This window comes from Anguilla anguilla, chromosome 4 (assembly GCF_013347855.1).
Source record: "Anguilla anguilla isolate fAngAng1 chromosome 4, fAngAng1.pri, whole genome shotgun sequence".
Classification (NCBI taxonomy): Eukaryota; Metazoa; Chordata; class Actinopteri; order Anguilliformes; family Anguillidae; genus Anguilla; species Anguilla anguilla.
Window position 1 is genome coordinate 50,489,649 of NC_049204.1, and position 17,301 is coordinate 50,506,949.

The 17,301-nt window shown below is 42.7% G+C and overlaps 1 protein-coding gene across 1 annotated transcript in view; it reads right to left on the reverse strand.

The window, feature by feature from the left end:
* The window catches only part of cpa6 (carboxypeptidase A6), a 33,433-nt gene that overhangs the window by 14,378 nt on the left and 1,754 nt on the right, over positions 1-17,301 (reverse strand). Inside the window, exon 2 of the mRNA XM_035412271.1 lies at positions 7,467-7,542. Within this exon, the coding sequence (XP_035268162.1) occupies positions 7,467-7,542 (76 nt within the window). The remainder of the gene's footprint in view (positions 1-7,466; positions 7,543-17,301) is intronic.

The following is a 17,301-nucleotide window of genomic DNA, read 5'->3' on the forward strand; positions in this document are numbered from 1 at the left end:
TCAGTACACCAATTATGATTATCTCCACAATTCTGATGTTATATTTTTTCTTAATTTCAGCAAATGCCGAACTTGTGTAAGTATTGATGGAACATTGCTTCAGCATCACAGCTGTTGGCCACAATTATCCCCTCAGGCAATTAGCTGTACCCTCGTGAAGAGTAGTTAAAAGTCACCTCTGATGCTTCCACAGGTCAGAGGGCATGAGAAATTCTAATTCAGAACGAGCACAGAATGCTGGTCTGGGTTAATCAGGTCTCTACAGAAAACCTTAAAATACCTGGGCTAGCATGACTGAGAGGGCTCTAGATAAAAAAAAACAACTTAAATTTATTTTTCAAAAACAGGATAGGCTACTCATTTAGTACACTGTCTTATCACTCTCCCTCCTCCATATTTAATTGCATTAAGATCATTCTCTGACATTAAAATCCATTATCAGCACTTAACATACTGTAAGTATTAGAAAATTAGACTTTTGGCAATGATTTGCTTGGGTATAACCAAGAATCTACAAAGTAGACGGTTCTTAGAATACTGTATGATTTTTTAGTATTCTAAATGGTTAACGAATTACAAAAAATTATTTGCATAGTGTTGGAGTTTCGAAACGTGTGAACATTTTACTTCCATCTGTGCTTTTCCAGATGCCAGAAATGAGAAAATGTACATCCAGTTACATTCAGAAAGGAACAAGCATCAGTGAAATACAATTAAATCTCTCAATTTCAGTAAGATGTTAAAGACCCTAAATAATAATTATGCCCACAGTATATTATATATCCAGTTGAAATATAGGTTGAGAAAATTTTTCATCCTTCCATCCTATATTTCAGCACCCAGGAAACTAGTGAAATGATTTATAGGAGCCCCCTGGTGGTGTGCCCAGCAGAGGCACTCGTCCCATGGAATTGTGACAGTTGTGGCAGTGCTGCCTGTGGGCAGGCATGTTCGGCTATAGCAACGGGGAGGCTTTCCAGCAGGGCATCCCTGGCCTCGTCACCCCTACAGTCAAAATGGCTCCTGTGGTCTACCTGTGCTTGATCAGTTGGGCTGCAGAATAAAAAGTCACTGACTGCATGTGCTTCATCGGGGGTGTGTGGCCATGTACATAAACAAGAGAGGACTTATAATAAATGCAGGACATTGCACAGATGGTACATTTACAATTCCGAGTTTGTGAATTGTACATTTCTGTAGTTAAAAGTTAAAAGTAAAAAGTTAAAAGTATGTTAAGCAGCCAAACACCAGCAAAGGAGACACTCAGGACTAGCTTGCTAGGGGCTCTCATGGCCAGATAGCAATATCCCATCATGCAGCTGGCAACACAGACATATCCAGTGCATTGCTAATGGTCAAGTACAGTAATCTGCACTGACGTGATTTGAAAACAGCATGATGCGGCCCATAAAGCAGTCTCCCTCCCGTATGATACCCGAAGCTTCACTCACACCGAGGGCTCAAGTTCAGTTAATCTAGGATTCTCAATGGCAACGGATGAAAAGGGATTTTTATTCCGGGGGCAGTTCCACAAAGTCAAGATTCTGACAGGTTGCGAGGCTCGATGCCTGCGGACTGCTTCCATGATCCGGAGGAGATTTAGGGCAGCAGTGGGCTGGTGCAGTCGCTGCCGAAGGGGAAAAACTGCAGCGGGAATGCAGGCGCAGCTAATAACCCGCAAAACCGTGTCAGATTAACAGCACACGCAGAACTCCCTCAAAAGCACACATCACACGTCCCCGTGTTTAACCAGAGGTTTCCAGCAGCAAAAGCTCCCTTTTACCACCTGCCAAGTGCTTATGCAGCGGGGTTTGGATGAAATAACCAGCTTATTAGGCAACAAGATTAATGGATATCAATTACCGACGCGCTGCAGTACTGTAAACAGCAATTATTAGTGGTACTAATCCGTGGGTTTTCTGAGTGTAATGCGGAGGAATGACCATATTCATTACCACATACACAATGAGTTTGCTATCTATTGCTCTGCATGTAGTGTAGAAATGCTGGGACCTTTTCTGTGAGTATTTTCTGTAGCTCATTTGATATTATACATTCTCTTCTGGCCACATTAATGCTTTAACTGCTCTAACATTTAAACATAGAAATAATAATAATATTATTATCAAAGCACATTTTACTATATTTCATATAGGCTACTGTAAGAATGCTTGAGCGAGTATGAGTGTTCTTCATGACTAATATCTCTTTCCATCCTAAATACAGTGATGAATCAACTCAAAGGTTCCAGTTTGTAGAGCACCACCAGCTCAATTCAATCCTGAAGCTTAGGAGCTCAATTCATAACACCGCTGTAAGTCATGAAAACCTACAGATTCTCTCTGTTCCAGTTCCATTATAACTCTTTGGAAAACCTGGGACTTCACTCCATTTTCTATCTGCATTTACAATAGTATCTTTAACAGAAAACACTGGAAATTCTGAAATCTTCTGGACACTGCAAAGCCCACTGTAATCCACTAAGGCAGCATGACGCACACCTGGGAAATGCCATTCAAAAGCTAAGTGCTAATATTAGGCTTGCAGGCAGTAACTGACACCTTAAATCTCTAACTTAAATCTCAAAATCACACTAAAAAAGCACTGTATCGAGCAAACTAAATTACATTACTACAGCGTATGACCAATGGGTTTGGCTTGGCCTTTTCTATCAAAAAACTGAGAACCGAATGACTTACTAATTTGTTTTTTTGTTAACTGTACAATTGTTGTACACAGAGGTTTTAATATTCTCAACAGTTGCACTACAGCTATTATTTTTCACAAACATAATGAGTACCAGTACGCACATTTTGTTTAAGACTTTGCACAGCAAAAGTGAACCCAAGATTTATTCAGATTTCTTTATATTAAATTGTCTGCCACATCTGGGCTTCCAAGCCACTGAGGGCAGGCTGAATGGCAGCTTGGGCCCTGCAGCTAATACATCCTGAGCGTGGGCTGACTAGGACTGGAAGCCCGCTGTGGCGGAACACACTTTCCGTCATCCCGACAAGGTAGGGTGGGTCTAAGTGGCCCAGCATTCCTCCGGTTGCCGCTACGTTAGCTCATTCCTGGCAATGCACCAGGTGTGCGTGGGCTACCAGTTGTCATCACTGAGATATACGCCTCCTGCCTTTCCTAGAAAACCATGTAGCCTGTAATGAGCAAAACAGCCGCTGGCTTACAGGTGAGCGTGTCGGAGGAGTTCACAAGCTTCAGTGCAGGTGAAGCAAACACAGCAGTTGCCTGAGAGGCTAAACTGCCTATTCTCAATTGGGGAAACTGAAATGCAAAAAATAAAATAAATAAATATTCAAAATATTCAGTAGCAATTGAAGTTCCCTGAAAGCCTTCCATTCCAGATTCCATAAAGCAGTGGGTGTAGTCTGTGAAAACACAGGAGGGAGTGTTACACTCAGGGTTTTAGGAAAACATGGATTTGTGTGAGTGCTGAGGAAGCCCAAAGCTCATGTTCAAGGACCACAACCAAATGTACCAGTACAGGACATCGCCCATATCTGCACAATCTGCACAGTGTCCCTCACCCTGGAGCGCTTGCTATCACATGTGCGACATAGCTCAGGAGGTAAGACCGATTGTCTGGCAGTCGGAGGGTTGCCGGTTCAAACCCCGCCCTGGGCATGTCGAAGTGTCCTTGAGCAAGACACCTAACCCCTAACCTCTAACTGCTCTGGCGAATGAGAGGCATCAATTGTAAAGCGCTTTGGATAAAAGCGCTATATAAATGCAGTCCATTTACATGTGGTGTGAATTTCTCCAAGGTCACCTCCCCCCACGTGAAACAGCCCCCCCACCCCTCCGCACGAATCACCCAGCTGACACCTGACCCGAGCCGATCGCCGTAATGCGTGTCGGTGAATCTCCAGCAGTTCACAATCAGCGGCCTCACAGGGCCGGTCCGGCCCGAACGCCATCGGAAACATGGCGTCTCTGCAAAGCAGGTGGGCTGGCTCTGCGCAAAAAAAAAAAACAACAACGGCGAGAAGTACCTGCGGTCTGCGGCGCGGGCGTCCCGTAAGCTCGCCGGACGGCGTCCCCTCATCAAGCGCAAAAAGGAAAACGTTTCCGGCCTGCTCGCCGCCTCTGTTCCAGCTCGTGAAAATGAGCGGCAGATTGGAACGATCGTCCCGAGGGGAGCCTCCGACCCGTGGACGGGTCCGGCTGCAGACCTGCCTGTTTACCGCCTTCCTGCTCCCAGCCGAGGAATGAGCGGAGCAGCTGGCTCCCCTCTCTCTCTGAGAACGACACGGGCACAGGCAGGCTGGCACCCCGCTCTAATAATAGATAAACTGCTTTAATGGTTCGCAGAGGGTCTCGTGAGCTTGGAGAGGAGCACCATGTTCCTGCAAGGAGCTTGGAGTGGAGCACCATGTTCCTGCAAGGAGCTTGGAGTGGAGACTCCCAAGGCCCTACAACTTGCCCTGCCCAAATTTTCCCATTCTCTAGAGTGTGAAAAATAGTGCATTTTAACTTAGTAAAAGAAAGTGTACTTTCTGAACTTAAAAGTTTTAAGTTAAAACATATTTATAAACTTTGAGAAAAGGTATCCCATTTAAAATTTTATTAGTATTGCTCTCATAAATCAAATGGGACTTGCGAGTTGGCAACGGATAATGCAACGTGTTCACAGATTTTTTTTGAGCATTACAGCATACATTAAATTTACCGCAGTGGAGCCCACGCAAAATGAAGCATAGCTCGGGAAAGAGATACTGTATCTTTCTGACGTATGCCATATATTTATGCTTTTGCTCCCCTTTTCACCGCAATTTTGGAAGATCCATCATTCTCACGCTGCAATTCTCATTGCAACCTCCGTTGCTGGAACTGCACAGTGCTTCACAGGCCCAGCCACCCAGCAGCCCCTTACTAGCAGAGGCAGAAAATCCAGGCTCACAAAGTATTTTGTTCCAATGACCTGGATTTGCTAATTAGCACAATTTGTCAACTAGGAGGTAAAATTAATTAGTGAAATCAACTGGACACATGGCAGGAGTTTAATTTCTGACCCCTGGACTTTCCTCCTCTGCATGCATATATTAAGTGTAAGATTTCAAACATATTGCTTGGGAAAAAAGCAGGGAAATGTCAATCTAAATGTACTGTTTAAATAAAGAGAGCTAAGACTAAAGAGCTCCTGATATTCATGATGTTATTTCATTGCACACACTGCATTGAAACAGCATAGTGTTAGGCAGCTGAATTTTCTAGTTATTGCATCTGAGCACAGCTATTACTTTTATATTAATCTTAAATTTTTAAATGGCCACAGACCTGCTTAAACCACAAGCCATATTGCCAGTACAGCCCCTATGGTACAGTCTGTATGGAACTGTAAAGAGTAAAACATGTTTAGTTCATGAGTCTCCATTTTCTAATAACTAATTCAGCTTCTTGTATATTTGGTGTCCCACATCTGGGAGGGGGGTGGACTTTCCTTTGAATCCAGTACATACTAGGCAAAATCTCATGCCCCCATGAAAACTCCCAAGATTCGGCTAATGAATACAAAATGATTGACCAAGTAAATTAACCTAAGCAATACTGATGATCTGTGCCATTCCTATTGGGTGCAGCAAGAGTACTTTTGAGAGTATCACACCAAAGAAAGCACATCCTAACAACAGTGAAACTGGTCTTACTGGTCATTATTCCTCACAGTAAACAGTACGGCAGCCATCCGTAGACCCTTCATCCCACAGATTCCTGATATACCCCTCAGTGAGGTGCATTCCCACACTCTACCATCTGATACTTTCCTCCTTCTCTGCAGCTGCAGGCTCTACCTCCAGACTGCCCTCTGCGTACGAAATATGAGCCCAATTTCTACACAACTGCTTGGCACCAGGGAATATTTACTGCTTTCCCACCATTTTTTTGCATTGTAGCCATTATTTGGATTGGGGTGTGTTGGGGGGTTCTCCCGGATACCCGAGAATTGCTGTGTAATTACTCCCAAATGTGCCAGGCACCCAGCAAAAAACGAGGTGATGCATTGCCTCCAGTGGTCCTCCCTCCTTCTATCGTTCTCACTGGTGACATTTCCACCACAGCCCACTGCAGTACACTCTGTACACTCTCTTGCTTGGTTGCTGCGGTGGTGACACGTTTTCGTGCAGTAGACGCAGCCCACGTTCTGTGTATTCTCTCCCAGTGATCTGACAGAGCTCCTGACTGCAGTAAGGGACCCACCATAAGGGAGGGTCTTCCAATTCTTCCGCCGCGGTACTGTGGGATTCTGCGGTTTGGGGGCTCTCTCTTTGTTTCTGAAAAGGATGGATCTCAGAGCCATAGCTAGCTCCATTCCGTGACACGTCTGTCGCTGACAGGCCGCAGTGGCGCCAGTGATGAAGCGGGCTCTCTCTGACTGCTTTGGACGTGTCCTGGGACGTCCCCCGTCACCCGCGCTGTCACTGGCTACCGAGCGTCGCCGAAAAGCTGGGGTCTGTGGGCGTGACTGGAATTCAGCGTGTGAACTTCAGTGAGGAGGAGCTATGGCACCCTGTCTGGACTCATCAGCGATTCAGTGAAAGAGTTTTAAAAAAATATATATATATATTTTATGGGCTTTTCAGCTTTATTGGACAGGACAGTGTAGAGAGACAGGAAGAATGGGGAAAGAGTGAGGGAGAGACGTGCGACAAAGGACTCAAACCGCCGACGTCGCGGCTTGTAATGACCATGTGGACAGTGCTCTACAAGGCTGCGCGACGAGACGCCCCTCAGTGAAAGAGTTTGGTTAAGACAAAATGAAAATAAAAAATGAATCAAGAGAGAGCATGGCCCGAATTTGTTAAGTTGGAAACCACTGATTTGGAACACAGCAATGCATAACACACGGCCTGGCTTACTTGACTCCCTTCAGTTCTATTTGTGAAACACACTGTACTTTTAATCCTCCTACTGGAGGATTTCAAAGCCAGAAGATTCATGAGTGGAAGACAGTCAGAGGTGGGAGCTTCATTATTTCACATGGGAGAGCATCCCACTCAACCAATGGGTGACCACCACTTCTTCATCTGGCCTCTGCAAACCATTTCAGCAGGGTCCTGGGAATCTATCCCTGAGATAAATATTAAGATTTTGAAATAAATAATTTCATAAAGGCTCCCAAGCAGAAACTGAAATGAACCAAAATGTGGGATGTGTAAATAATACGTTAATGTCAGATGTTAAAAGGGACACACATTCTGTCTTGGATTAATATCTGGTGGAGCGCAATCAATCTGTGTAATTCACTTTTAACACGCTAATCCCTTCAATTACGTAACTCAAAATGTGCCTTCAAGTAGGAGCAGCCATGTAAGTTACTTGTCCCATAACCTGAAAGGGTTTTGACAAACTACTCTGTAAGAAACTGAAAGCATTAGAAGAGACATGCTTGTGTAAGAGAATGCAGACGTGATCTGCATGTAAAGAAGACACCGAAAAACCAGACTCACCGTCAAATTTGCAAATAGCCTCCTCAGCTCCTCGACTTCTCCATTACTGACCGGGGTCACTCTAATAACTTGATCTCTGCAACAACAAGAACACAATCAGGACATTTCATTCAATGAAAGTGTTTGAAAAAAGCGAAAGAAAAACCCCCCGCAAAAATTGGGTCGGAACCACGCCTCTACGTGGAGTTAAGGGGGAAAAGCTGACACATTATCCCTTTAGAGCCAAGAACTACATTTCATGAACACTAGCTGCACACGAAGGCATGAAAAATGTATTCAGGAATGTCTTCATAGAATAAATGTCTGAGAATAATTTAGGTATTCTTTACGCTAATTGCTCTTATTTAAGTCAGCTGTTCACCTGTTTCCATAGAGCTTTTTGCACCTTCTTTACTGTGACTCTTGAGAGTGGACTCCAGGAGCACTAATGGAAACACAGTCACGGTGAGGCTACAGGGGGAGGTGAGCTCTGCTTACAGTTCAGCAGCAGGGTTCCATGGGCTCAGGCCCCCAGACCCCCAGACCCCCAGACCTTTTTCTGTATGATGAAACCCGTCATCTTGAGAAACCTCAACATAAAACAACATTTGTTCTTTCACTCAGGAGAACGGCCACCTGCTCTCCCTGGAACACAGCTGAGGATATGGCTGGTGTGACTCTCGGTTGTTTAGTAGTACGGATCAAGGAAGGGGTTTCTCTGCAGATCTCATTAGGGAAAGAAAACCATTCCAAGTCTCAACCATGGGAACCACAGAAAATGTGACCACAGTCACATTTCACACTTTCTGCAACGCTTCAGTGAAAAGAAATATATAATTATATAATTATAATTTGCTGTTACCTAAAATAAAACTATTTTATTGCTTGTTGCCAAGACAAATACACACAATTAATGAGGAAATAAATTAAGCCTGAGCAGGAGCATCATGTTGGCATTGTATTTTTCAATTTTCTTATTTCAAAAAGAGAAAAAGACAACCACTGTGGTTCTTCGCATATACAGGCATTATTTATTCATGTAGTATGAGCCCTTACACAGCAGGACCTACAGTGTGTACGGCACAACTGGGTACAATTCAATAAAAGTGCCGTAACATATATTCTCAAAATTCCATTACATCCCAGCCATTACAAATGAAATGGATGGCAACACACAGAAACGAACGCAGCCCAGACTAATCATAGGTAAGGCTGAGTACTGAGCACTAACCATTCTTTCCATTTGTACAGCTTCATAGCAAATACACAGCAATGATGCATGTCAACACCACACTAATAGAAAGTAATATAAAGGGTGGTTTCTGTAACCAGATGCCTCTTATGGGAGCTCCCAAGGACGGCATAAAAAAGCAATCTTGGCATGTTCGGCTCTGGCAATAATTGCCTTAGTAGTCGCCTTGCTCTCTACCCAGACAGAATTGATTACTCTGCGTTTTACACGTTTCTTTCAGGTGGCCCTGCTCCAGAATAGGCTGCCTCAAAAGACGTCTCAGCACGACTCAACTTAATCACCATGGGAGGGGTCTGTAAACCACAGCTGTTTAATGCGAAGGCTTGGCCAGTCCTTTAGCCTGGTCATTGCTGCCTTCCCGTTCTCTGTGTAATCCCCGCAAAATCATAACTCAGTTTGCCCTTGGGTAGGATCGACCCTGTCAGCAGCCTTGTCCCATAACCTGATAGGTTTTCACAAAGTGTCCTGTATGTACTCTATTCAATCATGCTCATTGTAAGGGCTCTTGCGCAAGAGAGGACGGAAGCGAAGGGACCAAAAATAAATACAGATCATGGAAACGGGCAGCTTGTCTCTGGCAGCGGACAGCTCTGGCAAGAGGGCCGAGCAGACACACGATCCCGGCGCTTACTGTTGACAGGGTTGGGTTTGTGTAATCGGAACACCCGCAACGCTAAATACCCCTTATACTGTTGCCATCTCTCCATGCCCTATGGAGGTAATATAACAGCTGCGTATGATGGCTGTATTAGATAATTCCACATCTGGGAACTAAATTCCCATAAATCTGAATGAAGTGTTTTATGCGCTTTGAGTAACTGCGTTCGCTCTTAAACATGAGTGCTCTGGACTGAGGAGGAAGTTAAAAGGACAGACGCAGGTCACAAGAAAGCCCCACGTCTGTGAGAACTTCTGCAACACAAATGTCTGTGGAACATCAAAAGAGCCACAACAGACACGTAAACTGGGCTACACATTAGCTTTGAGGTAGATCTCACATGAATCTGCACACATAATGTCCAGCAGGCTAACTTGGACCTTTTTGTGCAGTGGAAACTGCTCATGCTTCCTGCGAGGAGTTCCATGGCCTGGGCTCTCTCTCGTGGGTTTGCATGGGACACTTTGATTAGCCTGCGTGCTCGCTTGCTCAATTCCACAAGCATGTGGTCAGCACCTGTAATCTGCTCCACACACACTTCATGACAACATCAAAGCACTCCAGAGCTCAATTAGCATTCGCTTCACTCGTGAACATCATTTAACACTGCCACATTTATCTCTGCCACAGTTACAAAGTTGATTCCTTTCCTTTATATTAAACTAGAAAATGACATATAATTATAAGAAGCAGCTCAAACATAAGGGAGTGGTCCTCATACCTGTAAGGATTCAGTAATGTGATCATGGGGTCAACCGGTGCAACAATTTTGACGATGTCTCATTATAGGATTACAGCATTGTTCAAGGAGTTTTAAATTACACAAGAAAATCAGCTTGAAATTCTCCAAGCAATTCATACTATACCGTGAGAGTTAGCAGATTTCCTACATATAGAATACACAACAACCTTCAACTCATGCCAAATTATTAAGAAATATTGACACCAAACTAAAAAAATCCTTTCCCTGAACAAAGACAAATAAGATATGGATAAGCTCGCAAGAAACATAATGAAAAATCTTGGAAGCAGCAACTGTCATGACTACTGGGAACCACCCTTTAACCGGTTTGGCTGAAAAACTGCATGATCTATCCTTGATATACTGGCTTTGCAGAATGAATGCAAGGTCTGATTATCTTCAAACCATGTAGCTTGTCACACCAGCATAGACCCAAAAAGGCATAGTTTGATATTTGCTCCTTTGTGTGTTCTCTGCTACATTAACTGAAAGACGTGGTCCGGTCCTGGTCTAAAGGTGTTGCGAATCCTCTGACAACTTCATACTGCAAAGGGCCTTCAGCGTCATTATCTAGGATGTCCTAAAATGTCCTTGGACACCCTCCCAGCCCTCTGGGCCTGTAATCCCTTCATGTGTGCTATCTGAGCAGATTAACGGTCTGTTAAAAGACAGAAGACATGGGAATGTGTGAAAGCAGATGTATTTATAATGTGGTTCACCCAAGACTCATCTGACTACTTTCAAGAATTCTGGAAAAGAATGGGAAAGTTCTGCCCTGGGTCCTCAAAAGGTATGGTGGAAAATGTTGTTTAGTTTGATGGATCTGCAGGTAACAACGGTGAAATCACATTACTGACCATGCTTACTATTTTTTTATTGTTAGTCTCTGGGATACCAGTATGTAAACATGGCATTGACCTTGAGAGGAATGAAGGAGACACACTGTGGTGCTGAGAAGTCTTTGTCCAAGTCGCCTTGTACCAAAACAACTGAGAAAGCTGCCAGCCATACAAAACTGCACTGTGGTAATACAGTGATATGTTTTCATTATATTCCATAATGCAGTGCACATCAAAGACCAGATTTGCAGCCAGATAATTAATATTAAACACTGTGAAGGTTAAAGATGGATATGACAGCTTTGTCCCCATGAAGACATCAAAAGCTCACACACTGCATACAGGAATGAGCTGAGGAGAGTCTTCTCTATCCAAGCAGCATCTCACACACAGAGCCAAAACATCTCCCTCATTAATGCAGTATAAATAGGACCCATATCTATGCTGAGCAGAGCACCATAATGATGGGTGAGTGCCATAGAAAGACTTCAAGTCAACGCATGGGGAACGGTCAAATGATCTGCTAAATGAACAGACCCTTACCACATCTCATCTGAAATAAATTTGTTTAATTGATTACAGAGAGTCCTTAGTTGAAGGACTTCATTACAAAATAATTCAAAATAAAATTTGCTGTTGTTAAATTAAATAAACTGGTAAACTGGTATGACTGCTCACTGCAATTATCAGCTTGTTAACTTCGTAAAAAGAGCACATAATGAGCTATTTATGTGCCAAAGCACAACAGTTTTACAATAATGCCAGTCAGAAACAGTGCAACCATTTGGAGGCTGTTGTTCACTGGCTGCATTTTGTAGGTATGGCAACAAAGGACAAATATAAACATCAATTTTCCAGAAATGTAATAGTCCAGAGAGAGAGAGAGAACTCCAAATATCCTGCACTTCAAAAGCCAGGTTATACTTCTGATGTGGACATACAGAGAGGTAAATGAATTGAACTCTACATTACAGGAAGTGACTTTGATATTGGCTGGAATTTCCTTTGATTCTCCGCCTCGTTCTGACAGGTGGAGACAGATGCTGGTCCCTCTTTGGCGTTCTGAAATGGAACGCAATGATGCAAGCGCATGACCTAAAAAAAATGGTAAAGTGATCTGATAACTGAATTGTGAAGCCTGTGAAGAGCAGCTCTCACCTTAATTACTGAGTTACCCAGGTACTTTCAATGATGTTTTATCTTTCATGCTGTGAAATGACACTGAAATACAGAAGAGCTGGCAAACAATGACTGAATAACAGCTGTGAAATTAATATGGCAGATAAGACTGAGGCGAAAAAGAATTTATATCTTTATATCTCATTTGCACAATACTTTGCAATGGCTGTTCCAGATCCTGGCCAGTGTATGCAGATTTTAGCTCCAATAATATATTTCACCAGTAACATTTTTTTTTACAAAGCATTACTAGCTTAATAAATGTTACTGGTGGCAGATAAAATAAAAGAGCATATGTATTTCCCTGGCATATCTTCTTAATTAAAAACAGTTTTGTGTAGTAATCAACTTCAATAAGATTATTGTTTTTAAATGAATTGCATTAAGGTCTTATCTAGACTGCCAATCCAGCTTCACTGATGCAGAGACCCTGGATTTGTTCATTTCAGATAACAGAATAAGAACACATCTTGATTTTGTGGAGACAAACATCCTTCCAGCCACACCTCTCTTTCCCAAATGATACAGCAGTTAACTGTTAGTATTAAGATTCACATCAGAATTCAAGCAAACAAGTCACAGAAAACAAGTAAGAGAGGTCTGCTTGGACAGTAAGTCTGCACTCATCTGTAAAACTTTTTCACAAGATGGTTATGGGATGATTATGGAAATTTAAGTATTCGTATTAAAGATTTAGGAAGAGGGAAGTAATGTGGAAATTTCTGAAAATCACAGCCAAGTAAAACACTTGTTTAGTTTCCTCTATGGTCTGGAATCAGATCCTAACCATGAATGAGCTGCCTGTGAGCAGACCCACAGGGTGGCACTTAATTGGCCAAAAGGGAGGGAAGGTTTAGGTTTTTGGTCAGTGCTCTGCAACCCCCAAAATTTGTATCTCCACCGTGGATGTGCAGATTAGGAAAGTGAAAAATTCCATCATGTGAAAGGAGCTTTAAAAATTGAGAAAGGAGAGTAAGTTTGATAGTGTAACACCCAAGCTCCCTGGGTCTCTACAGTGCACTGCTTCCCTTGAGGAAAAATAGGCAGCAGAAGATATGTATTCGCTTCAGATGCATCCAGTCCCACAGATTGTCTTGATCAAACTATCTCTCCAGCTGCCTTTTTTGGCTTCCAACCACCAACTGAATCATTCAAACTGTGCGACCGGGAGGCACGTTTATCTAACTGAGCAAATCACAGTGGTCACATTTCTAACTATAAATCTGGTGGGGGGTCCAACCAGGCAAGAGACACATTTTTCTCCACTGAGTCCATAACTCCCTCCAAAGCGTCTGTGCTGTACTGTAACTCAGCAGCACTTCTTTATTAACGACAGAGGTAAGGAGCAGCACGGCTCCCTTGAATTTAACCTACTACGCAATATCCCTCCTTCCTTGAATCTTTTCTTCAGTTTCTACTGACAATGTAGGACTGAGGGATGGGAATAAAACCTCTTCCTCCTGATCATAAATCAAATGCATCTACGGATTAGATCAATTTAAAAAAACAAAAGAATAAACATACAGCTATTTCTCTTGCTGATGTTAGACCAAAGGGACACAGGCGTGATTCTGCGACCCAGCATCAGTGTTTATCCAATGAGCAACGTTTCTGGGGGTGCATTCACTCACAGGGCTGAGACAAAGGGCGGCATTCAGGGCCCGTGTGTGTGGAGCCCGGTGGTGCTTTGCGGGGACGCTGAGGCGAACTCGGGACCCGGTGACACGCACGGGGAGGTGCTGAATGTTGCACTTGATCGCCCCGTGCTAGGCGGCCCGCCGGAGGTATGGGGGAGCCTCACAATGGGACCCAATTTTACAACTCTCTCTCTCATCCTCTGTGTCACAGCATATCATGGTCCCACCATCTTACTGCGCACTAAATCACCAGCAGCTACAAACAGTACTGACACGTTTGCTTTGGTTTGCCAGGCTCTAATGCGATATGTGCATGATTTAGACCAGCCACTGCAGCCATCTTTGTCTTCGTTTGTATACAGGGACATGTTGAAAAGCTGGTTTTGTTTATTTCACATACTGCTGAATGTCCTGGCTTGGTTAGCACAGCAATGTGTGTGTCATGGGATATAAATATAGTTCATTTCTCAGCCAGATTTTCAGTTATTTGAGCATGGCCTAGGAATAACGTCTAATAATCTATTATAAGACTCATATGTCTATTATAAGTCTCAAATGAGCAGTGAAATGTTCAGTTCAGTGAAACGAACATAATGCTTTCCCTCGGGCAATTCCTCCCGACAGTGTGTCTGACAAACTTATCCAAAAAAGGTTTGGGCAACTGTTCAATCACGGTTCGCATTTTTTTTTTTTGGAATGTCTCCAATTAAAATGCAAATGTCCCTCTTTTTTGGTCAGTTTGGTTACTCTCAATGGTTATTTTTAACAACTCGAGACTAGAAGAGCAAAAGAGACAGGCTCTTTACCCCACACTCACGGCTCCCCACACATCATTAGCACCTCGCCTGGGTTTACAGCGAGGGCCCATTGTCTGTCGTCCTCTGTGCTTCTCTCCTTCTTTGTGTTCCTCAATCCACTCCGCCGTTTTCCCGCTGCAATGCAGGAAGTCACGCCCCCTCCAACAAAGGTGGGATGTGATCATGCGTGGCTGAAGTGAGAGGGAACAAAAGGCCTTGCGCGGGACTTCAGAGCCCGCGAGGGGAGTGTCCCCGATAGGGAAGCCGCCAGTAGGTGACCCGGCCAGCACAACACGTCTGTGTGAAACGACCGGCCTGGAACTGCGATGTCAGTCCCCTTTAAAACGTCCCCTTTGGTCCTTGGCGAGACCACCAATGAGAAGACAGTGAAGAAAGTGGCCTAAAATCCCCCAGGAATGACTCTTGTTTGTTGATGCTTGTTGGCCCTCTTCTGAAGCCTGGTCTGTGTTGAGCTGTGTGTTTCATAGTCGGGCAGAATGCCCTATAATATCATAAACTCTGGGACTTGAACTTTGATCCATCTGTGAAAGGGGCTACTGAATTTTAGCTAGCCAGCATCCTGGTCCAATAATGAAAACGAGGAACGTGAAAAGCGCCAAAATACTGAATTTTCTTCTTTTACATTTTTATGGCGATAAATAGGTAGCTGACAGGAGACTTAATTTATCATTTTCCAGCACAGTTAAACATTTAAACTACAACACACTGAAATACAAATCTCGCAGAAACACAGAACAATCAGTCAAAATGAACACTTCTGCTCAACCAGGAAGACTTATGTCAGACATGAACTACTTGGAGAGCCACAGAAGTGTAGGTCAGCTCATTACTAATATGCACACATATGTGGGGCACACACAATGGATGTGCTAGGTCTGTTCTTTTAAAATTCCAGTGGATGTCAGATCCATGCTTTTAGTAAAAGAAAACAGTTGTAAAAGATAGGTACTATTGTTGCACATAGATTGGTTTTTCTCTCCCATAGCTCATTAATTACTGTATGTAGTAAAATAGGCAACTATGTAAACATATTGCTACATAATAGACAATGATGATAGGTAAAATAGTTTCCATATCTTCATTGGGTGAAGGTATATGTGTGTATGTGTGTGTGTGAGTGTGTGTGTCTGGGAGAATGGGAGGGGAATGTTGCATTGAACATTGATTTTACTTTTTTATTCTTTTTATTGTAGTTTTATTATTTTTCATTGCATTTTTATTATTTTTGTACGTCTTCTGATAGTGTACCATGACCACTTGAATTTCCCCATTCTGGGTTAATAAAATTCACTTCAACCTTGGCTTTGACCAAATAAATTCCATTTCTATTCATACTCTGTTTGATGTCTACAAGTCACTCAATTTGATGTCTTATTCAGATTTGTTTGAATAGTTGTTTGAATAATTTCAATATTTTGGGGCTGGATTTTTAAAAAAACCACAGTTCAATGCCTAAGGAGACCTTCTGAAATAGTTTGACATTTCTAAAACATAGAAAACTTCCTTCTGCTGTTGTGCTTTGTTATTCTTCTGTCAGGTACAGTGTGCCTTCAAGAGTGCCAAACGCTCCCAGTGGAAAAGCTTCTCATGGTGCCTGAATCCAGAAAATAGGTGCTTAATTGACTGGGCTATCTCTAGGGACTGGCTTTCATTGTCTCTTCCAATATATCCTATCAAGACTGAGACTAACTTGCCACTTACAATTAAAAAATGTGTATCAAAGCAATGCTGCTCAGTTCTGTCGTGTTCAGCAAACCCAGAATGTTGCCCAATGAGTGACTAAAATCATTAGCAACCAGGATCGTTTTTATGTGATACAAAATGAAAGAAGGAGGATTTTACAATGTGGAGCACAACTGCCAGAAGACATTGGACCAAACAAACGTTGGGTGGTACACTTTCCTTGGATGAACTTCAGAATAGCAGAAAACACTAGAAAAACTACAGTATTTCAAAAGAGGAAACGAATTCATAACTACAGAGGTATTATCATTTAAATCTCCTAGACCAAAATCCAAAACAGCATTTGATTTCTAAACATCTTTAGTTATCTAAACACATGCTATTACTTTGTTTTAAGACAAACTGGGTCAAAATATGAAGACATCTGTTGTTGTCCACCATCTGAGTTTCTTTAAACATCTTCATTGTTCTATTAAATGCATACTGTTGTAATTTTGAGGGAAAATGTAATTTTCCTATTTTAAAGAAGAAGCAAACTTCATATTTCCAACAGATAGGCATACATCCTACATCTTGCTTTGATGAGAGTTAAAGACATAGGAATTTCCTTTGGGTTATCAGCTTTCACATCGATATCCAATATGAGGATGTGTGCCCCCCATAGAATTCAAAACACACTATCAACCTTAAAATCGGAAATGGCCAAAAAATAGTACAATATGATCTTCAGAACCGTCTGAATGCTTTTATTCCTCACAAGTCCCAGCAGACCACAGACTTTGATCTGTCATAACCATCGGTACTCTCTTTTCAGTCTGTTTTCAAAGCCCCACTCTTACCAGCAGATGCTTTGTTGGCTAATGATGCCCACAAACTGTCACTCTCTATAAGGTTTCCCACAGCACTGCAGGAAGAATTTAAATTGTTCACTGAAACCTACAGAAGTAGGAGCAGGAAGCAGGACTTCATTCAAATAAATATATATTATTTTCTGATAACACAGCATCGATGCTTCAGAAGAGAAGTGTATTTTTAGAAGTGTAGTGCA